General features: G+C 39.6%; 1 protein-coding gene across 10 annotated transcripts in view; it reads left to right on the forward strand.

The window, feature by feature from the left end:
• LOC18436768 (ARM repeat superfamily protein) overlaps positions 1–20,470 on the forward strand; it is a 75,199-nt gene that overhangs the window by 14,561 nt on the left and 40,168 nt on the right. For 8 of the 10 annotated variants that reach the window (XR_016044558.1, XR_016044556.1, XR_016044560.1 and 5 more), the window contains 2 exons: positions 1,720–1,911; positions 10,642–10,824. Coding sequence is in view for 6 of the 10 variants with exons in the window: in XM_020668858.2 (XP_020524517.1) it covers positions 1,720–1,911; positions 10,642–10,824 (375 nt within the window). In the remaining 4 variants the exon portion in view is untranslated. Of the gene's footprint in view, positions 1–1,483; positions 1,546–1,719; positions 1,912–10,641; positions 10,825–20,470 lie in introns of those variants that run through there. The other 2 variants (XM_088852068.1, XM_088852070.1) reach the window with 1 other exon arrangement.

The raw sequence follows: 20,470 nt of genomic DNA on the forward strand, positions 1-20,470 counted from the left end.
TGGGGTTACAATTGTTATAGAGATTGAGCATCCATCCATGTACAAATTGCTCATGGATCAAGGCTGCTGCTGTGGTTGTGGTGTTTGGATTGTTATTTCATTGAGACTTTTTTATTTTCTCTGTCCCAGTTTATGTGATTGGGCATTTTGATGATCATGTCATTGGATACATAGAAACATTTTATTTTTGTTGATATTTGATTTGGCTTCTGTGGCTCCCTATTCTTGTTTTCTTAGTTCTGAGGGCCTTGTTTTGTGTGTATCTGCTGCTTTAAACATCCTGCTGATGGTTTGTCAATCAATCACTTGATTCAATATCCTCCACTACTGATGGTTGGGCAACCATGATTAGTTGGAGTTGATACTCAAAAGTAAAGCCTGTACTCCATGGAACATTGGCTGTTGAGGTATTTGGCAGCCTGTTTAGTTAGAATATGTATCATGATCTGCTTGCATCTTATTTTATACATGGGAGAATTTAAATGTTGGATGATGCAATCACGATCTGGATTTCGTTCTGGTTTTCCTGTCTGGATTGCACTGGGCATGCTTTGAAATCTATAGAGAAGTTGGCAGACTTTACTACTTATTTTGGAGTTCCTTCATTTCGGTTTCAACTTCAATTTCCTGGGGTGTTGCATGAACGTCTTGTCTGTTTTCTAGTTTTAAGTTGATTTGATTAATTTTTTTATATTTGTGCAGTTTGTTTGTGGTACTTGACATAATTTCTTGTAGATTTTCTAATGCTTGTTTGGAGCTCCAATTCTTAGTGAATGTTTAACAAACTTAAAAGATTTGGTCGTAAGGTTGGGAAGATTTGCTTTGAAATTGGATAATGTTATCAACCTAGTTTTTGTGTTTCTTTTGAAAACATTGGGGTCTTACTGATTGTTCTTTTTGTCAACTGGGCTCTGGACCAGGTTTGAGTCCTGAGCCAAATCCAAGTCTTCATATATTTGTTTAACAAGTTCCCAAAAGACTTTTTGTGGGTTTTGATCCCTATTTCTCCTGACTTGTTGACATTTGATTGTGACTTTGGTGAATATATACTTTGGCATTCTTTGGATTTCATCGAAACTCTTTGCTAATATTTTTGAATCTTTTTAATAGTATTAAAATTCCCAGTATGACTGTTTCTCATTTGATTCACGGTTCATGGAATACACTCGAATATTGCATAAATTTTCTTTTATCTTGAGCTGGTCAGATGTCCTTTCATACTAATCATTCCATTTCTTTTTTAAATATATCTTAGAAGCTTACTATGCCCACATCTGTCTGAGAAGATTTTTACATGTGCACAATCTGATTATACACATTATGATTTGAATTATCTGTTTTTCTTGGACAATTACACTAATCAAATAATATTCTTTAATGAATGACATATCAATTCTTTAATGAATGACATATCAAGACTTGTATTCTGAAAATTAGTTTTATATTTTACAATTGGCCTTGGGTTATTGTGGAAATTGGGAAGTGCATTGGAGGTTCTGGACTGACTATGGACTAAAAGGACACACTTGCAAGGAATGGGATGAGGTAGCACCACTTGTGACTCAGCTACCGGTCTTGGTTTCCATTCCTACCAATGCTAATCCCTTTTGAAAACTACCAACGGTTTCAAAAAATTGCTAATCCAACGTTTAAAAAAAAAAAAAGGGACATACTTGCACAATGACAGTTTTGTAATGTCTACTTTTGTGGACACTGTAGGAGAATTGTAATGAGGAACTTAATCAGAAGATTCTGGCTTCTTTCAAAGCAATGTCTACTTCATTTGTTGACCCTTCAAAGATGGAGGAATGCTTCCAGAAATTGCATCAGATGAAAGACAATAACATATTTAAGGCAATGCAGCAGCTACTAGATGAAGTGACATGTGTTGAGACTGCTCAAACCATTCGCGTAAGTCCTCAAATATTAGGTTTTTTAACTGTTACAGCTAGGATTTGATGCATCATCAATTAAGGAATGGTTTTTCTAAAATAGTCGTTTCAATAGCATCATACAGATGTCTGGCAGGAGTGTATTTGTTTCTTCCTCTTTGTTTTGGGTTATTGAAATTGAAAGACGTCAGCACTATCTGTGGGCCATCTTTGTTTTAAGGTTATTGAATCTTGAATATGAAGGTGTTCCCTGACTGCGTACGACCACAACAGCTATCTTTTGTTTCTCTTTGATAATTAATATAGTACATTTTGTTTATTTTAAGGAAATGCGGAGATAGATTCTGATATGGATAAAAATAGAGCAGCTTAAAGCAGGTCATAAAATCCCCAACCACTAAAATCCTCCTTTAATACCCCTGCTACCTTGGCTGCCATGGGCTTTACTTCTCTAAAGCATGACATAATTTGATTTGAGCTGTTCTGTAAAATTGATGCGCCGTAATGAAAACAGAGCTCAGAATTTAACATTGGATTCTCTTCTCTTGTGTTCCACTCCATCGTTTTCAATTAGGATGGGCTGTACTCCTATGGATGTAGCATGAAACATGTTGTAGGATTTTGCACATATAGATATGTAAAATTCGTTTGATGATGATTGGAATCAGGGATGGACCAGCTCACTGAGAAGTTTGTCATTATAATTTACTTTTCTCGTGATTCATGTGGATAATTTATCTATATGTTGGTAGTCTTCTATCTTCGACTTGTCTTTTACTTCTTATTTGTGTTGGCTTGACACTTACTTACTAGTCTCTGAGTTTTGATGCTCATTAGTCTTCGAGTCTATGTGCTTGTACTTTTTTTTTTTACCCTGTGGGAGGAATTTTTTGTTATCTGGTGTTTCGCCTTCTCGGTGATTTTTTGTACAGGGCTACCTGTTTATGGGTAGCCTTTATATGTTTTGTACAGAGCTCCTGCCCTGCGGGTAGCTTATGTTTTGTAAAGACCTCCCAGCAAGTGGGAAGCCTACTTTTTGGATACTTGTACTTCTCTCTTTTGTCAATAGAATAGACAGTCAACAAACTAACAAAAAAAAAGGCCTCGTCTTGTGATTAGGTTTCTTGCTTGTTATTGACATCACTGTTATCAGAATTGAACTGGACAATTAAACAGTGAAGTGTTCTGACCATAGTCAAGGGAACCTTGTGGGTAGGGTGATGATCTCGCTCCGGAACCTCGATCTGACGGTTTCTGCATGGGATCTTGTAATGACCTCGGTTTTTTAATTTTGGGATCTCGCTTCCAAAAAATAGGGACCACGTTCCATCCATCAGTGCAATCTAGTTCCATTTCGAAATAGATCCCTGCTCCCATCAACCATGGTCCAAAATTTTGGTACATTAAAATCTTGGGTTCCATGTTTGTGGGATCTACTTTCATTAACAGATGATACTAGGTTAGAGATTGCCATTGTCCCGAGTTCCTATTATTTAGGACTCGTGAGTTCCATGATGGTAAAATCCAATCCCTTTTTGACATGGCATGAAGTTCCATTATTTTAGATTCTTAATTTGAACTAGGCATAGTCTAGAGTGACCCATTGTTTTATTAAGTCTTATTGTGTAAGCCATCCATCTTAGTTGTGAGAATATATATTTCATTTAAAGTCTTATATTTATGATGTCCTATTGTTTTGGATTCTTTAATCACAATGATGAATTCTCTTAGTTGTGAGATGAGAATATATGCTTTCATTTCAAACTTTAAATAACTTATTTTATATCAAAGAGAGAGAGAGAGAGAGAGAGAGAGAGAGAGAGAGAGAGAGAGAGAGAGAGAGAGAGAGAGAGAGAGAGAGAGAGAGCAGTTCATCTTGTCCTCCTTTACCCCTTCTGAGAGCCTGCTTGTAAGAAACAATGGAAGTAGAGGAGATTACGTTCGAAGAAGATGACTCTTGAGTGGTAGGATTCTGGGTTGCTGGGGCCTCCAAGGGAATGGTGCATACCAAACACTTGTCATGGTCTGAAGATGTAGTGAAAGGGACATGCCTTGGTAATGGAGCACTTTGACGAGCCTCATCATCAGCATTAAGGTCGTCACCTAATGCTTCTAATGCTCAAACTTGAGATGGTCATCGTCAAGATGAAAATCCCATCCTTTGTACATCTTTGCATAGTCTGATCGCAATTTACTTAACAACTTGTCATTGTAGTGAACATAAACCAATGATTCGGAGCGTTGAGCATATAACTTGTTTTGCTTAACACTGGAAATATAACTATATGTACTCCAACACCTCTTAGCACATGGCGAGTTGATACTCTGAGACAACCATAGTTCCAAAAAGCACTAGGCTGGTCCTAGGCGGCCTGAGGGGTTCAGGCTGCCTAGCACCTCGGCGGGCGCCCAAAACCTGGGCCGCCCAGTCGAATCCAAAAAGGATGCCCAGTCAAAGATGCTTCTAAGGACTCAAAATCTTTTAAAAAACCCCCTAATAGATTTATAAAACATCAAAAAATAAATCTAATATCAATGGGTGATGTTTTGATCAATTTTTATCAACTTTGAAAGAAAAGAAAAAAATTTCGCCTCTGGGCGGGGCGGCCGCCTAGGTGGGTTCAATACCGCCTAGATTGGCCTCCTAGGCCTGGGCGATGCGCCCAAGCTTTCTGGACCTAGGCGGTCCGCTTTTTGAATCACTGGAGACAACACCTTAATAGCTATAGTGAATATAATTCAAGAACCCCACCACCATATACACCATGAAACAACTGACATTGTTCTGTTGTTGGAAATGGATACCGGGAGTAAGAAGACTCCTTCATTACTTACAAAATCACTGATGTATTGTCGTATTCTGCCCTTCTCGTTCTCGTCTGAGTACAATCTCTCAAGCGCAGCAAGATAAGACGCTGATACTTCTTTATCATGGTGCGGCTTTAGCCTCTTCTCCCCACCAGGAGTTGGCATAGTTAACCATTCCCGAGAGTAATACTTAAAGACTTAAAACATATGCGAAACATAGTTAAGAATCTCGATATTAGAACAAGAGGAATCCCGTTATATGACATACTTAAACTTCAATTCCTTGACCATGGGATCTTGTTCCTTAACCAAGGGATCTTGCTCCATAAACCTCAGGATCTCGTTCCTTGGCTTGATCATTGTACGAACGCCGGTCTTAGCCCCAAGGAGCATCCACTACACGGAGGTTCGGCGAATCCCGAACCGATCGCACACCCAATCCCGTCTCCAACAACTATGGTTTTGACTATTTCAATTACCAGCTTAGCAATTCATTACCGGTTGCATAAATGAAAACTGGTTCACATCCTAAAATTTAGTTAAGAAATTCCACAGCCTACATGTTTTTCTAAGATCTGTATTTCTGCAGACCAAACCCGTTTGCAGTCCAGTCAGTGGTCTGACCTCTTGGATTGGTTGGTCCCATCTGGTTCATATAACACTGACTGTCATAAACCTGTTTCTGTTACTAGGATTCACTTCCACTGAATTCTCCCAACTACTTGTCTATGATGTCTTGGGTCATCAAACACGTATTCTCACTTCTCTTCTATGTCGCTTCTGCTCCTGTGTGATATGTCTGAAATGTGTGTATGTCTAAACTTATAAATTTATGTAAAGCATTGTTATATTTACTATATATATATGATTAATTTCAAATTTATGTAAAGAAATGTTTATCTTTACTGTATATATGATTGAGAGAAAGCATTGGCATTACAAGACTATTGAATCTTGTAATGCCTGATTCAAAATTGCAGGTTTCAGGTAAATATTATCTTCATGATATCCACTTCTTTTTAAATAGTCAATTTCATTAAAAAAATTATACCAGCTTTCTTGGATGGGTCATTGCTGCTTCCAAACTATGAAACTGCGGTCGGCAAGTACCTAGTCCAAACTAATTTGTTTTGGGGGTGGATTTATAGTTAGAAGGTTTTGCTCAATGAGATTAATCTGGACTGCTGAAATAGATTTGTCAGTCTGTAAAAGCATCTCTTTGATAGAAGTCTTCTGTAGATCTGCAAGTTCTGCACATTGTTTGTGCATTGATCATTTATGCTTTTTGTTAGGAAACATATAGCTGGACATCAATGCATTTAATGTTGCCCTAACCTTTTTGTAAATAGATGAGAGAATAGTCTTGACATCTGATGATAACCATGCTTTACTATCTTCTACATAATAATGGGGTAGCTGTTCGGAAGGTATATGATATTCAATCTTTGAGGTGGCATTAGGCAGTTTCTAATGCACTTGATAATACCAAGGATATTGATGGGTTTTGTTGCTTTTAAAGGCCGTAAGGGCATGTAAACAGCGCTTTGTTGTCTATCCTGAAGTGATAGTGTGCTTGGGGTACTAGGAAATTGTTGTGGGGAGTGGTAAGGAGAACCATGTTTTTTTTTTGTTTGTTGTGTGAGGAACAAAAATTCGAATAGAAGTGCTGGAATTTTGGCGTTTGTAACGGAAGCTGATCCCCTCCTAATTAACAGTGGAGCAGACTAAGTTTCCAACTTGAACTAATTATTTTTAAATAATAAATCACTTTTTCCTAGAAGTGTCTCTCAAGCATGTCTTTGTTGCCTTGGTATCTGTAATAAGGCGTTTCTTCTGAGTGAATCTGTTGCATGCAGACGTTCAGGGCAGTCCTTTTAAGGATTCTAAGCTATGGGTTTTCAAAATTCTATGTAAGTGTTGGTCTTAGAGAACTAACGTGCTAGAAAGCAAAAAATGTAAAGCATATCTTGGGAGGTGAAATTCTCGGCATGGTGCAATAAGGTGCTGCCATTTTCCACCTTAATTGGGTTTAAAGGCCGATGACTTACGATTGTTCTGTGCCGCAAGGAATTGATTCTATTTGAATGAAGCATAGTTGCAGGAACCTTAGGGATAAGGCCATGGTCCCACCTTAGGAACTCGATCCTGCGGTTCCTCTTAGTTATCTTAGAGGGAGCTGGGTTTAGAGAAATAGGGATCTCACACCCAATAAAATGAGATCTCAGTCTACATGCTTGTGTGATCCCCCCAAGGAGAGGAGCTATATACTATTAATTAACATACTTCTCTTCTCCTTGGTATTATAAATTTATTTCTTTAGAATATGTTAAACTATGTTGCATATCACATCGTGATATACTAGAATTATGGTATTAGAAAACTACAGTTTAATATCATAATAAGTTATTTCATGATATTAAATTATATTATTGTAGTAAATTGGAGTACAATAACTGTGGCATTGGTAATGGATAGTGTATTAAGCCAAATCCAAGTGACATAACATAAAATTTTTTCGCAATACAATACTGCAATAGTTGAATTACATGAATCTTACATACATATTTACAATGAAATACAACTTCCAGCCACAAAATTTGGCTTCTCATACAGAAAATTACAACTCTGATTGGTCCCTTGGCTAAGTCCAAACACAAGGTGCAACAAGGAGATTGATTAAACTTGATAGTGCTCAAGTCCTTTAAAATACAGCAACGTACAAATTATATTACCAATTTATAGATCACTTCAGAAATCCATCAACCACTTCAAATTCAATCTCCTCCTCCACCAAAAACAAACGCTATAAGTGCACAATTGATTTGACCATGGGAAGCCATGTATCGAGCTCATTTTTGCCTCGTTTACAGCCAAGACCATAACTGTGTACCATGGGATGACTTCTAGGATGGCATTAAGATATAGGGCAATTTCACATCATCAATTTTGGAAGCGATTAAGCATTGCATAATCCACACTATTGTATTTCAACATATGAGATGGCTTGACAATTAGGATCCAAAATGAGGGATTAGCATGGGAGAAAATAGGGCTGAAATTAATCTCAATTCGGTAGGAAATCAAGAAGCATGACATGGAAAAATTTGACATAGTTTTCCCTTAATAAATTTTCAATTTAAACTACCAAAATGATGATCTTATTGACTGATTTAGGATCCAATAAATTGCAGAGAAAAATCAGTCAATACAATTCAAGAAAATCTCAATCAAACACTCTCCAAACTTTGATCAATCAATTATGAATAAAATCAAAACTCTAGAATCAATCTAAACTACCTTGCTGTAAATGTGAATTACAGCCATCATAAGGACTTCATAAATGGCTTGATGATGATCTCTTCACAGAAACAAATCTCCATACAGCTGGAGTTTCACCTAAGCTTGAGATCAAACTCCAATTGGAGTTTGAATGGAGTTTTCTCTTACTAGATTCTCACTTTTCTTCTTTCCTTCTCTTGCTAAACTTTTTGATCTCATGAAGAAAGAAGAAGAGGCTTGAGGAGGGCGGGAACTCATGGACGCATTTCTCTCGCTAAAACCTATCAAATAGAGAGAGAGAGAGAGAGAGGAGAGAGAGAGAGAGAGAGAGAGAGAGAGAGAGAGAGATCATCCATGTTATAAAGAGAGGCTTGATCCTAGCAACTCATCCACCATCTTGTTGTCTTGATGTGTGGATGAGATTTAGCGCCCTTATCCTTCATTTTAATCATAATTCACTCTAAATTTTCCTTATATAAAAAGGTATGTTTGTATAGGGCTGAGGCCCCAAACAATCAAAGTACGGCGCACCTTTAAATAGTGTCGAAATATGTTTTTCAGTACTGGAACTCTTTGCGATGGCTTGAAACTTTATGTTCATATCTAATTATAAGGTTCAAAGCTTCAAAAGTAGTGAACATCGAGCAGATCTATGAACACCTGAAAATTTTTGAAAATTGACAGTTCAAAAATATAGTATAAGATCGACGGTTTCCAAGACTTGGAATCCATTTTTTCCCATGTCCATACATCTTGATGTTGAGATGATCGATTTGAAGATTTTTGGGCATCAAAATAATCTTTTCTATTAGATTTTTGAGGTGCGCCTTAATTGTTTAGGCCTCGCCCTTATATAAACTTTTTTCTATATAAAATGCTCATACTCAATTCACTTCATCAACTTAAAAACCGTAAGTAGGGGATTGCCCTTACAGCAATTTGGTACATTTTACTTCCTTCCATTTTTGGTGAGCATGTTCAACATGGGACAGGTGGTTATGTGCACAATTTCAATCATAATATCAAACCCTATGTCCTTTCTAGAAGGCTCCCCAAATGTGCACACAACCACAAATCCACACGCAAGACGTGCTGAAATATAATTATGAAACTTTCAGAATTCCATAAAAAATCACAACTTAAAATCACATTTTATAACAAATAACCAAATGAGAAATAGATCCCATGGGGGGGGGGGGGGGGTGTGATGTCAACGACATGTCATGGATACATGGCAATGACGTGGAGCCCAAATCATCTAAACGTGCCACCCATTGGCCATTTGGGTGTCATGTGTGGACCATTGGGGACACTGTCCTTTGTCATTTCTAAAACATATTTCCAAAATTTATCATTTTTGGCTCAGAAAAATCTCAAAAAATTCACCAATCCATTTTCCATCAAAATAACACATTTTGACCCCATTTAAAAAATATTTATAAGGGAAATTAGGATCTTATGGAACTGAATTTGGTATCGGAGCACTCCACTCGGCTAGACCTAGACTTCAAGGTCATCTTCTGAATATGACCCAACTAACCCATGACCCACAATATTAATTAGGGGCTCATGCTTGGTTTTTTAAAGTCAAACTAATGTGTGGCTCAGGACTTTTAGGTAGTAGTGGATTGCAAGTGCACCCCCAATGGCATACACTCTTATGGATGCTCGGTAAGTGTGAATTTCTCTCTCAGGTGGATTAAGAGGGTAGAGTGGCTTCCCATTTGCGACTGTACATGCATAGTGGCTCCTCATTTGCGACTGTGCATGCAAATGCTATGCGAAGGTTTAATAGTTCAATATGTCAAGGATGTAGGCTTATGTCTTCTCAAAGCCTTAACTCTCTTATACATAGCTAAATCACACACAATAAACTCGAGCTCATATCATCATCAATCAATCACAAATAATCACATATGCAATGCCCTGACCATCACATAGTCATGATGCATAAATCAAAACCATATATATACACACCGGCCTCATGACTCTCGGAGTTATATGACTCTTGGTCCCAGTGCACCAAGATCCTAGAGTCACACCGCTCTCGTACACTCCCACTGTGATCATGAGCCTTAATATGTCGGGTTTTTAAGGCCTTGAAAGGCCATACTTCCAACAATAGTAAGCTAAGGTGTACGATAATGGATCGAGTGGGCATTGGCTCGATCCAAATTTTATCATATGCTATCAGTTGAGCTCGTTTTATATATATTGGAGCTTAGATCCCTCCAAGCCAAAACCTTGATCCACCAGTAACGTGAGGTCTCAATCCCAGATGTCCTAAGAACTAGCTTAGTAGCTTGTTGAACTTATGGAATCTACGTACGTCGATCCTAACCCTAGGGAGCTTCCACCTTATCTTCCGCCTCCAACAACTATGGATTGAAGGTTCAAGTTTTTTACGTATCCCTGGGTTTTTGGATGGAATTCAAACAATGGAGTCTTACCCTCGGTTTGCTTATTCGTAGTTATGTTCAGCAGAGGCAGACTTAAGTCTCATTGTGGTGCTCCCGTATTTGATGCCTGGCATTTTTGGTACGAAGTATTTGTGTTGTTAAATAGAGTTTTCTGGTCGTTGTACTTGTTTCTATTCTGTGATTATGTGTGTACTTAATGTCGACACATGAAGAATAGCTAATGCTACTTTTGTTTCTTCCAGGAGGGCTTGCTAGAGAAGATAGGGAAGCAGCATTCCCATTATGATTTTTTGAGGATACTCTCTTTGAAGTGCTCTCATAATCTATTCAGTGGCAAACTTGTACAATGTATTCTGCTAGAATTCTTATCCTGTGGTACTGCTGCGAATCAGACTGCACGGGTGTCATGCATCGATCTTCTTTTGGTAGGATATATATCTTCTGCATTTGTTAATGAATTTCCATTATTCCTGAGCTTTGGTTACTAATTGCTTTAATGCTATTAAATCATGATGGATATAATTCTGCAGTAAATCAAGATTCTACAAGTAATTCTATTTTGGAAAAAACAATATGTCCACCTTGTTTTCTTTGATGACATCACTGTTTAATTTGCTAAAATATGAAACAAGGATATCGGTCAAACCCATTTCAGAAGTCCTATCTCACTTTTATAGGTAATCATGTCATTTCACCAGAGAAAGTATGAGTTAGTAATGAGACAAAAAGGAAATGTTTTCCCTGGTGAAAGGGGGGGGGGGGGGGGGGGGGGGAAGGAGGTGTTGCTAAGGGCATTTTCTCCTGAGGAAGTGTGTCAGTTTCGATATTAGCCTCTCTAAAATTGTGTTGAATCTGGATGCTTATCACTTGTGTCATAGATTTGTCTGTTCAAAACCATGAATCTCCCGGTGGTCGGGTCTCTTTTGAGCCTATGTAATTAAATTATGTGAGTTGCCCTTTACTGCCCAAGGGTCGTCAAGAACAGAATGAAAAGTTGAAGCCTAGTACTTGTGGTGGCAACTTTGATGAAATCCCCACGCCCCTGGGGACCTGTACTAGTAAGGAACTTTGTTGAAGTTTATCTTTTGATGGCCTTGCACTGGTGGGTTCCGCCTCATATATAGAGATCTACTACTATGATTGTCGCAGGTTTTTTAATGTGCTATTGTTTGTCTATTGTTGTATTTCACCTCTACTGATTAATATATATATATATATATATATATATATATATATATATATATATATTTCATGAGCAGAAATATTTTGACCTCTAACAACATTTTCTTTTCGTGAGGACATTTACATCCATGGAGTCTATACACACGTTTCATGTAATTTTTTAGCTATGACAACGAGCTTCAATCATGGATGGTGGGAATCAAATGAGCTCGATGACTAGCTAGCTAGTGAGGGAGTTGACCGGTCAGCCTTGCTGATTGTCAATAGTGGTCACAATGATCTGTCCCTCCCCTGATCAATATTTCCCAGTTTTCTGAAATTATGTAAAAATATACCTGTAAATGATTACGTAATCAATGAGTCAAAAAGTCAAACCGTTTAAAATTAGTCGTTTTTAAAAATCTGTTTACTTTTTTTGTTGAAAACAATGTGAGAAATCAATACATGTTCTTATACTGATGTACTGTGAATGTAAGTATTGACGTATGCTCTTCTGTAGGTGACCTGCTTTAGCATTTCGTAATTATATTATATTGATTATTGTGTGCGCATCTATCAAGCATTTTTCAGCATTGAAGTTTTCTCTTTGTAGGTGCACTTTTGCTTTACCATTTCCTAATTTTATTGTATTCGTTATTGTATGTGTGTCGATCAAACATTTCAAATGTTTCGTTCACGCATTAATGTGTAGGTGCGTTTGGTGTATTTTGATTATACCTTTCCATTAGGTTTCCTAAATAGCAGATCAACTACCGCTTTGGATTTATTTTTTCTTCTGTTGCTGATTATTTTTTGTTTTGTTTTTTTTGAAATTCTCACCGTGACTTGCAAACTGCTTTTGTTTCTTTAATATGAAGTTCTCAACATAATCATGGTAGCCCAGTAAGTTTGAGGGGTATCCATGCTTTCTAGTTTTAATAGAACCTAATTGTTGTACCTTTTGTAATTGGAAGCTGTTGTTGGGAATGGTTAATCATTTTGAATCTTCGACTCCCTCGACTTTTGCATTATGAAATAGATGTTGAATAGGTATTGAATTCATGCTGCTTGTTGAAACTAAGAAGCTGAAACAGTACAGCATAACTAGCGATGAGAGAATTGCTTAAGCCTCAAAAGTCTGAGGCACTATGTGGAAGGGCCCTTGGGAGCTAAAGTAACTATATCCTGGTGGAGTGGAATGGTTCTCAAAGGATTCCAGTGTTATTTTTATCGAGATTACATCATGAAACTCCTTGATGTGGGACTGAGCCACAACTTAATTGTAACATTAGGGCTCAACAATAATGAAAGATAATCATCGTCATCATCATCAGAGCCTTTTTTCAACTATTTTGGGTCAGCAACATGAATCCTGGTCTCTATTATACTTAATCAAGGGCTATACCCTCAGTGAGGCCATAAGTCCCCATATATTTTCTTGCTACTTTCAACTATAGTTACCTGAATCTCTCACCGAAGGTCGCAATTCCGATTTGGAACCCTGATTCTGTGATTCCGACTAGGAATCTTCGCGAAACCTGTTTCCATGAAGGCTAGAATCTCTTCCTGATTCTAGGAATATTGATTCCAATACGTATAGAATCTCATTTCCAAACTGGTTTCAACATTTATCCAAATTCTTCCGCTCTTCCCCCCCCCCCCCCCCTTTCATTCTTTTTCTTGTTACTATTTTTTCTAAAAAGTGATGTTTAGAAGTTTCCAAGGTATTAAACTACTCGAGCTAGATGCTCAATCTCAAGCTACAAATTGTCATCATCTTTTTTGGCATGATATGATCGATAGAAGCCAAAGTGGTGGTCCACATTCTCCACTTAGTTCTTTAAGTATGCATTGTGTTGGTCCAATGGAGAGATTGCAACTCCAAAATGTTAGAAATAATTAATAATGCAAACGTGCATGTATGGCATGTCGGTCAATGAATGGCATTGAAATATGTATTGTTTCCCTCTCAGTTCCCTCTCAATTCCGAAGATGTTGAGATTTTGATTCCATATTGGTCGATTCCAACTAGGTCGGAAACTCGACTCAAAAGAGCTAGGAATCTTGATTCCATCTGTGTAGGGATCAAAATTCCATTTTTGTTGAATATCGATTCCTAAAAATATGAATCTCTTCCCCAATGATTCTTCTTGTACAGACGTCGATTCCGAAACGGGAATCTTCTAGCCAACAGTGATTTTGCCCTCTGATTCCTAAATCGAGTCGGTATCCGAATCATTTCGGGTAACTATGCTTTTAACCTTGTTCTTTTGGGCTCACCCCTTGTCCCTTTTGAGTCTTCCATTTGAACCAACTTGCGCCTCTTAATAGGTGTTGTATTGGGTCTTCGCTGTACATGACTAGCCCACCTAAGTCTAATTTCTCTCATCGTATCGGCTATTGGAGCTACACCGAAGTTCTCCCGAATGTATTCATTTTGAATGCCATTCATGTCTTGCTTCTCATCCATCTCAACATCCTCGTCTCAACGACGCTCATTCTATGGGTATGTTATTTTTTGACTCCCCAATATTTAGTCCCATAAAGCAGAGATAGTCTCGCAGTTGTCTTAGAGAACTTCCCCTTTGGCTTTATTGGTATGCGACGATCACATAAAACTCCGGTTGCACATCTCCAATTCGCCCACCCAACCCTAATTCTATGTGTAACATCTTCTTCAATCTCTCCATTTTAAAAGAAAGATACTCAATAGCACAAAAAATGTCTAATAGAGGTAGGCCTTGAAATCGATTCCCAAACTGTGAACACCATGACACTTCAATTAAAGTCATATCTCAAAGACGAGTTGTTGGCATGAAATCTCGGGGTTTTTAATCCTCCTATTGTGACATAGGGCAAAAATAGTTAATCAGGAAAATAAAAATAAAAAGAAATAGTTGAGAGGTTATACCCTCTCTCAGGGTCTACAAGGGAGTCCACCCCAAAGATATCTTCACATGATAAAAAAAAGGCTCTTTCTTTACTCATTTCACCTTTTGTTTATAAGGAAGGGTCCTTCCCTTTAATTATATGTTAAAAAAGAAGAATAAGATAAATAAAACCCCCCAAAGTACTCTCTCTAAATAACTCACGTACTTCTCTCTATCATTAGATCCATTTTCTTAGGAGATATCCGCTCCCACTCTTTTCCCATGTTTTTCCCTATCAACATCCCTTCAAAAGTAGGACTCTTCTCATTTTAAGTAACACACCAACTCCCAAATCCCATACTTTAGGATCCCATCTCATGTGAGATTCTTCTTTCAAAAGTCATCCAATTAACTTAGGCTTCATGCCACAAAAAGAGTCAATGTCAAAGAAACACCATGAAATCCTACAGTCTAGGAAAATGGCTTGCCAGTCCTAAGAATGCTAGAATGAAATCCCATAAAAAAAATTTAAATTTAAATTTTTTTCCCTAGTTTGTAGGATTGAATGGAGTCTCTTTGGCATTGGGTTCCTCTTTTTGTCGCATGAAGCTTAGCTGGTTGGGAGTCCTTTGAAAGAAGGATATTACAAGAAATGGGATGCTAAACTGTAAGGTTTGGTCTCTGGTGTGTTACTTTAATTGAGAAGAGTCCTATTATCATGAGATCAATGATTTAAAAAGCGGACCGTTGAGCGCTTAGGCGGCCGCCTAGCGCCCAGCCTTGGGCAGCCCGCCCAAGGCCTGCGCCTCGCCTAGAGGCGGAAAACTTTTTTTTTTTTTTTTTCATTTTTTTCAAAGATATAAAAGTTAAGAATGATGGCTTTTAGATTCATTTGAACCCTAAACCCACCAGACCTTTTAGAGTAACAAAAACCTCCAAAAAACTACATTTCATTGGATCGAATCATCGAAGTGTTTCTCAAAGTTTGGAGTTCAAGCATCCAAAGTAAGTGCATTTTTAAGATTGCTTGTTTTATTTTGAGATGTCTTCTTCAGGAGTTAGTCGGAGTGGAGATCCGGGTTGGAAATATGGATAAAACTTGAATCCAAATGACAAAAATTGCGTTAGTTGCAATTTTTGTGAAAAAGATACAAAAGGAGGCATAAACCGGTTTAAGAAACATCTTACCGGTATTAAGGGGGATGTTGTCCTTTGTAAATATGTTCCTGAAGTTATCAAGGAGGAGATTAAGCAATTTTTAAGTTATGGAAAACAAAAACAAGAACAAAATCCTTGTCATAGATCTATTTTTGCTACTCTTAGAAAAAGTGATCCGGGTTGGAAGTATGAGTACAACTCAAAACCAAATGATAAAAATTGTATAAGGTGTAATTTTTATGAAAAAGATACCAATAGGGGTATTAGCCGATTCAAAAAACACCTTGCTGGTGTTAGAGGTAATGTTACTTTTTGTACAAAGGTTCCTCAAGCAGTTCGAGATGAGATTAGACGTTTGTTGAATTTTGAAGAACCAAAAAAGGATGAAAATAAGCCTTGTTATATGGAAGTATCTTCTCCAGTTTCTGGTCGGAGTGGTGATCCGGGTTGGAAGCATGGTTATAACCCGAATCCAAGTGAGAAAAATCGTATTAAATGTAATTATTGTGGAAAGGATACTAATGCGGGCATTTACCGGTTTAAAAAACATCATGTTGGTATGATGGGGGATGTTGTTCTGTGTAAAAATGTTCCTGAGGCTACCAAGGAGGAATTATACACTATTTGAGTTCAGAGAAGCACAAGAAAAAAGGTAGAGCAGTCAAGACTCGTAGGGTCTCATCTGCACAGACTGTACATACTAGTAAGAGGAAGGTAGAAGAAGAGGAGGAAGAGGCAGATTTAGAAGAAATTGAGGAGGACGAGCGTTATATTGAAGAGGGAGATGACTCTGATGATGATGGCCTCGACTCTGATGCATATGATGAGGCTTGCCTTATTGATATTCCTTCTGATGATGACTGAAGACTCTTGCCTCTTGGTGCTGAGTGTTGAGTGTTGAGTCTGTTGACTGTTGTGTTGAGTCGTGAGTGTTGACTTTTGTTAGATTGTATATTTTCTAAATTTTTGTTTATTTCTGTTGTGTTGAGTGTTGACTTTTATATCCTACACTTGTGTGGTTTTACAGTTTACTGTTTTAACAATATGGATTATCAAAATTTTCTTCTTGACTTCTATTTTTTTTTTTTCAACTTGGAATATGGTATATTGGGATTTTTACTTTTTTTTCAACTGGGCAGCGGCCCAGGTTCTTGGCGGCCGCCTAGGCGTTAGGCGGCCTGGACCCCCCAGGCCGCCTAGGACCCGCCTAGAGCTTTTTGATACACTGCATGGGATTGATTGATTTTCTACTTTAAAGGATAGGGAGTTACATGGGGAAAGAGGGGGAGAGAATATTTCCTAGGATTGTGGATCTAGGGAGAGAGGGAAGTGCGTGAGTGATATAGGGGGTTTGTTCTATTCTATTTTATTCTCATTTCTAAAGGGAAGGTGCCTTTGTTGTAAACATATGGTGAATTAAGTAAAGAACAAGTTTTCTTTGATGTTGTGAAGAGATCTTTGGGGTGGACTCCCTTGTAGGCCCTGAGAGATAATATATTCGCTGAACTCTTTATTTTTCTGATTTATTATTTTTCCCTGCATCATATTGCCTCTCCATTAATTTCAAATATGCAGCCAAACATGTTCCCCAAGCTTGTCCTCAACCAAATTTCATGGGAGGGTATTGCTTTGAATGGGCTTCATCAGAGTTATCCTACATAACTTCCTTGAGAAAGTTTTGATCTCATTCTTGCTGAGCAAGTTCTCATTGTAAAGACATATGAGAATGACTTGGTCACGAGGAAATATTACTTAGAATTATTCTTCTAGCAAGTTCTCATGACTTCCATGTGAGAATTTTGCCTCTCCTTTAGGTAAGTGGAAAGCGTGCTAGAACAATTTAGTGCAGATGGCAACTTGTGACAATTTGATGGCTATGAATTCAATTAAAGGTTAGTTTTGGGCTTTTTAAGTGCTCATATTGTCATATATTCTTTTGAAAATTTTTATATTTTTGGGTAGTTCAATGTTTGGGGGTGACCAATTAGCAACTTCATATATGCTGCTAGAACTTCTTCACTTTTTTGTTGTGGCTGCATGGGATGGTTTTCAGCTTGAAGTTATTTGATGTGAGCTCTACCCTAAACACCTCTGCGTCCCATTCAAGTACTCTGCTCGGCCTTCTTGTTGTATCCATCCCTTCTGTTGATAAGACTAAGTTCCAGTCATCTCTAGTACGCACGTTTCATCCGTCTCGGAAAGATATCAGAGGTGTTGAGATCTGAGCTAAAAATTTCTAGAAGGACTCCAATATCACGGCCCGATGCCTCTCCAGTGGAGACTACCTCTTCACCTTTTCGTCACAAGCTCTCGCCTGCCAGGTTTTGCAGGACTCCAAAAATGTGATGTTCAAAGGGGCAACCCTGAGCCTTCGGGCTTGGTCCCCCTTAGAAGGTTCTTTCAGAAGGCAAAAGATTTGGCTTACGCTTCATCATGTGCCTCTACACGCCTGGTCTCTTGCAACCTTTGGGAGAATCGCTGAATCTTTTGGTTATTTGATCTCTATTCGATGGAAATCTCTGGAAACACTTCTGCTAGGCTCCATCCTGCTCCTGGTGGAGGTCCTCGAACCGAAATGTATTCCACCTTGGGTGTGGATAGAAGTTGATAACCTGTTCTACCCGATTTCGTTGGCTGGGACTGAGGCCTCCCCCCCCTAAGTTAATCAAGTATATAGCAGTTCGCACCCTCCCCCGAATAGTTCTTCTTCCTTTGCTTAGAGGATCGTCTCTCGAAAGTTTGGCCTACCCAAGCGGCGCCACCGCTGGAATCCCCATGATCACTTTCCTGGCACGAGAGTTTACCGTCCTTTTTTTCTAGCTAGTCAACGGTCCTCCGATCACCGGTCTTCCCTGCGGGCACTGCGTGATACTCTACCTTCAATCTCTGGGAATGATGGGGACGGCGCTGTCAGGAAGTCGGCGTCGAAGGCATGTGTTGGGCCCACCTTACTAGAACCAAGCTCTGAAGGCGGGGTTGTTAACAGCTATCACCTTCCTTTGGGTCCCTCAGCTTCTTCGACCCATCGACCCGGTAAGGAAGTGGTAGAGGACTTACATTCTCCTGGGTCTTCTGTCTTTGTTGAGAACCAGCTCTCCCTGGTAGGGGCTGAGTCTCGGCTTCGGTTGCTGACCCAATTCACAAGGGGACAAACACAGTGGAGATAGGTACACCAGTGGCCCTGACGTCTATCCCTGCGGCCACACGGCAAGCGCCCCTTAATCCATGCGCCCTACGCTCTCTTGAGCTAACAACTCATAACTTTGTGCCGACCTCCATCACTGCGGCTGTAGGTGGTATCCTTTCGCATGGTTCTTCGCCCTTTGCCTAAGGAACTCTTTCGTCTCTCCCTTTGCCACCTGGCCTTCTGTCGCTTCAACTCCCTGGCGGTTCTCCTAACGCTGTCTTCCCCTCTACCTTTCCCTACCTTGATGATCCACCCGGGTCTTCAGGTGAACCTTCTCTTTCTCAGTACTCTCCGTCAACTAAGAGTTAGGAGCCGCTAGCCTCCTCCCTATCCACTACTCCTTGCAGGTCTTCTCTGGGCTGCTCTGAGGATGCTTCCTCCATCGTTCAAAGTGCTGATTCTTCCCCCTCTCTCCCCCACGTGCCTCCCTCTATTCTTTCCCTGACCTTCTTACCCCTTCCTTTCTTTTACCATTGTGACCCCTCGCTTTTTGCTTCATCCGTGCTTATGGAAGTCGACCCTTCTCTTATTCCTTATGGCATCATCACGGTGCACTCCCTTCATCCTTCTCCCCTTGACCTGGCCCACCTGTCAGAGCTTCTTGGTCCCTATCTTCCTCAGCCCGCACTCCTTATCTCTCTTGGCAAGATTACTATGGTTCTCTTCCCTTATGAGTTCTCTCCCTCTTTGCCCATTAACTTTGGGCCTCAACCTTTTCCTTATCACTTTTGATCTTCTTACACACCCCCTCCTTCTCTACCTTTTAACCCTTGCCCTCATCCTGTGTCCAACTGGGCTTCTCCCCCTGTCTCTGTCTGGACCCCTACCCAGCCTGTTGGGTCTTTTGGTCACACTCTTGGCTCTTCACCTTCTTCTGCTCCCTCCATGGTTAACCCCTCCTCAGTGTCTTCTGCGGCTTCATTGCCTACACTCAGTCTGTGGGAGCCTGAGTCGCTGCAGTCAGTTCCTCTTTCCCCTGTTTCCCATGGTCAGTTCGCCTCCTCCTCTGAACCTGCAGAGTTGTCTCCTGTATTACTACCTTTAGCACCCCCCCCTTCCAGCTCGAACGAAGGAGACCCGGTGATAGTTGGTGGGACTGGTAGTACTCGAGAAGCTAACAAGATGAGGGAGATTTACAGGGTTATGGGTTTTGAACATCTTGGATCGGAAGGTCCGGCCCACCGGTTCCTGCAGGCAGACTCTCATAGCCGGCTCAAGGTGAATCTCTCAGGACACCGCGAACTGCTCAACCTCTTCTCTTCTATTAATTATGATAATCTTGCCCCAGTAGACCAGCCTCTTCTCACTGCTGTCCAAAACCCCCCACTCTTAGGTGGTCGCCCAGGATTGTGTCCGCCCCTGCTCCTCCCCGTCTCTTGTGAAGTTTCTATCTTGGAATATTACAGGGCTGGGACAGAAGCCCAAAAGGGTTTCGGTGAGAGACTTCTCTACCAAACTATACCCTTCGGTGAGAGACTAAACAACCGGCGCCAACTGTGCAGTCCATTCGCAGTGTGTGAGACAAAAGGCTGTGTCAATGGGAATCTTTACCAGCGCTAGGGGCCTCGAGTGGAATTTGGGTTATCTGGAAACCAACTGAGTTTAATCTTCTATCTTCTCACATAGGAGATTTCGCAGTCACTGTCCTTCTCTCCAGGACAAGTGATGGTGTGTTGCTTAAATTTTTCGCCATTT

The sequence above is a fragment of the Amborella trichopoda genome, chromosome 11 (assembly GCF_054954075.1).
Source record: "Amborella trichopoda isolate Santa Cruz 75 chromosome 11, AtrichopodaSantaCruz75HAP2 v2.0, whole genome shotgun sequence".
NCBI classification, from domain to species: domain Eukaryota; kingdom Viridiplantae; phylum Streptophyta; class Magnoliopsida; order Amborellales; family Amborellaceae; genus Amborella; species Amborella trichopoda.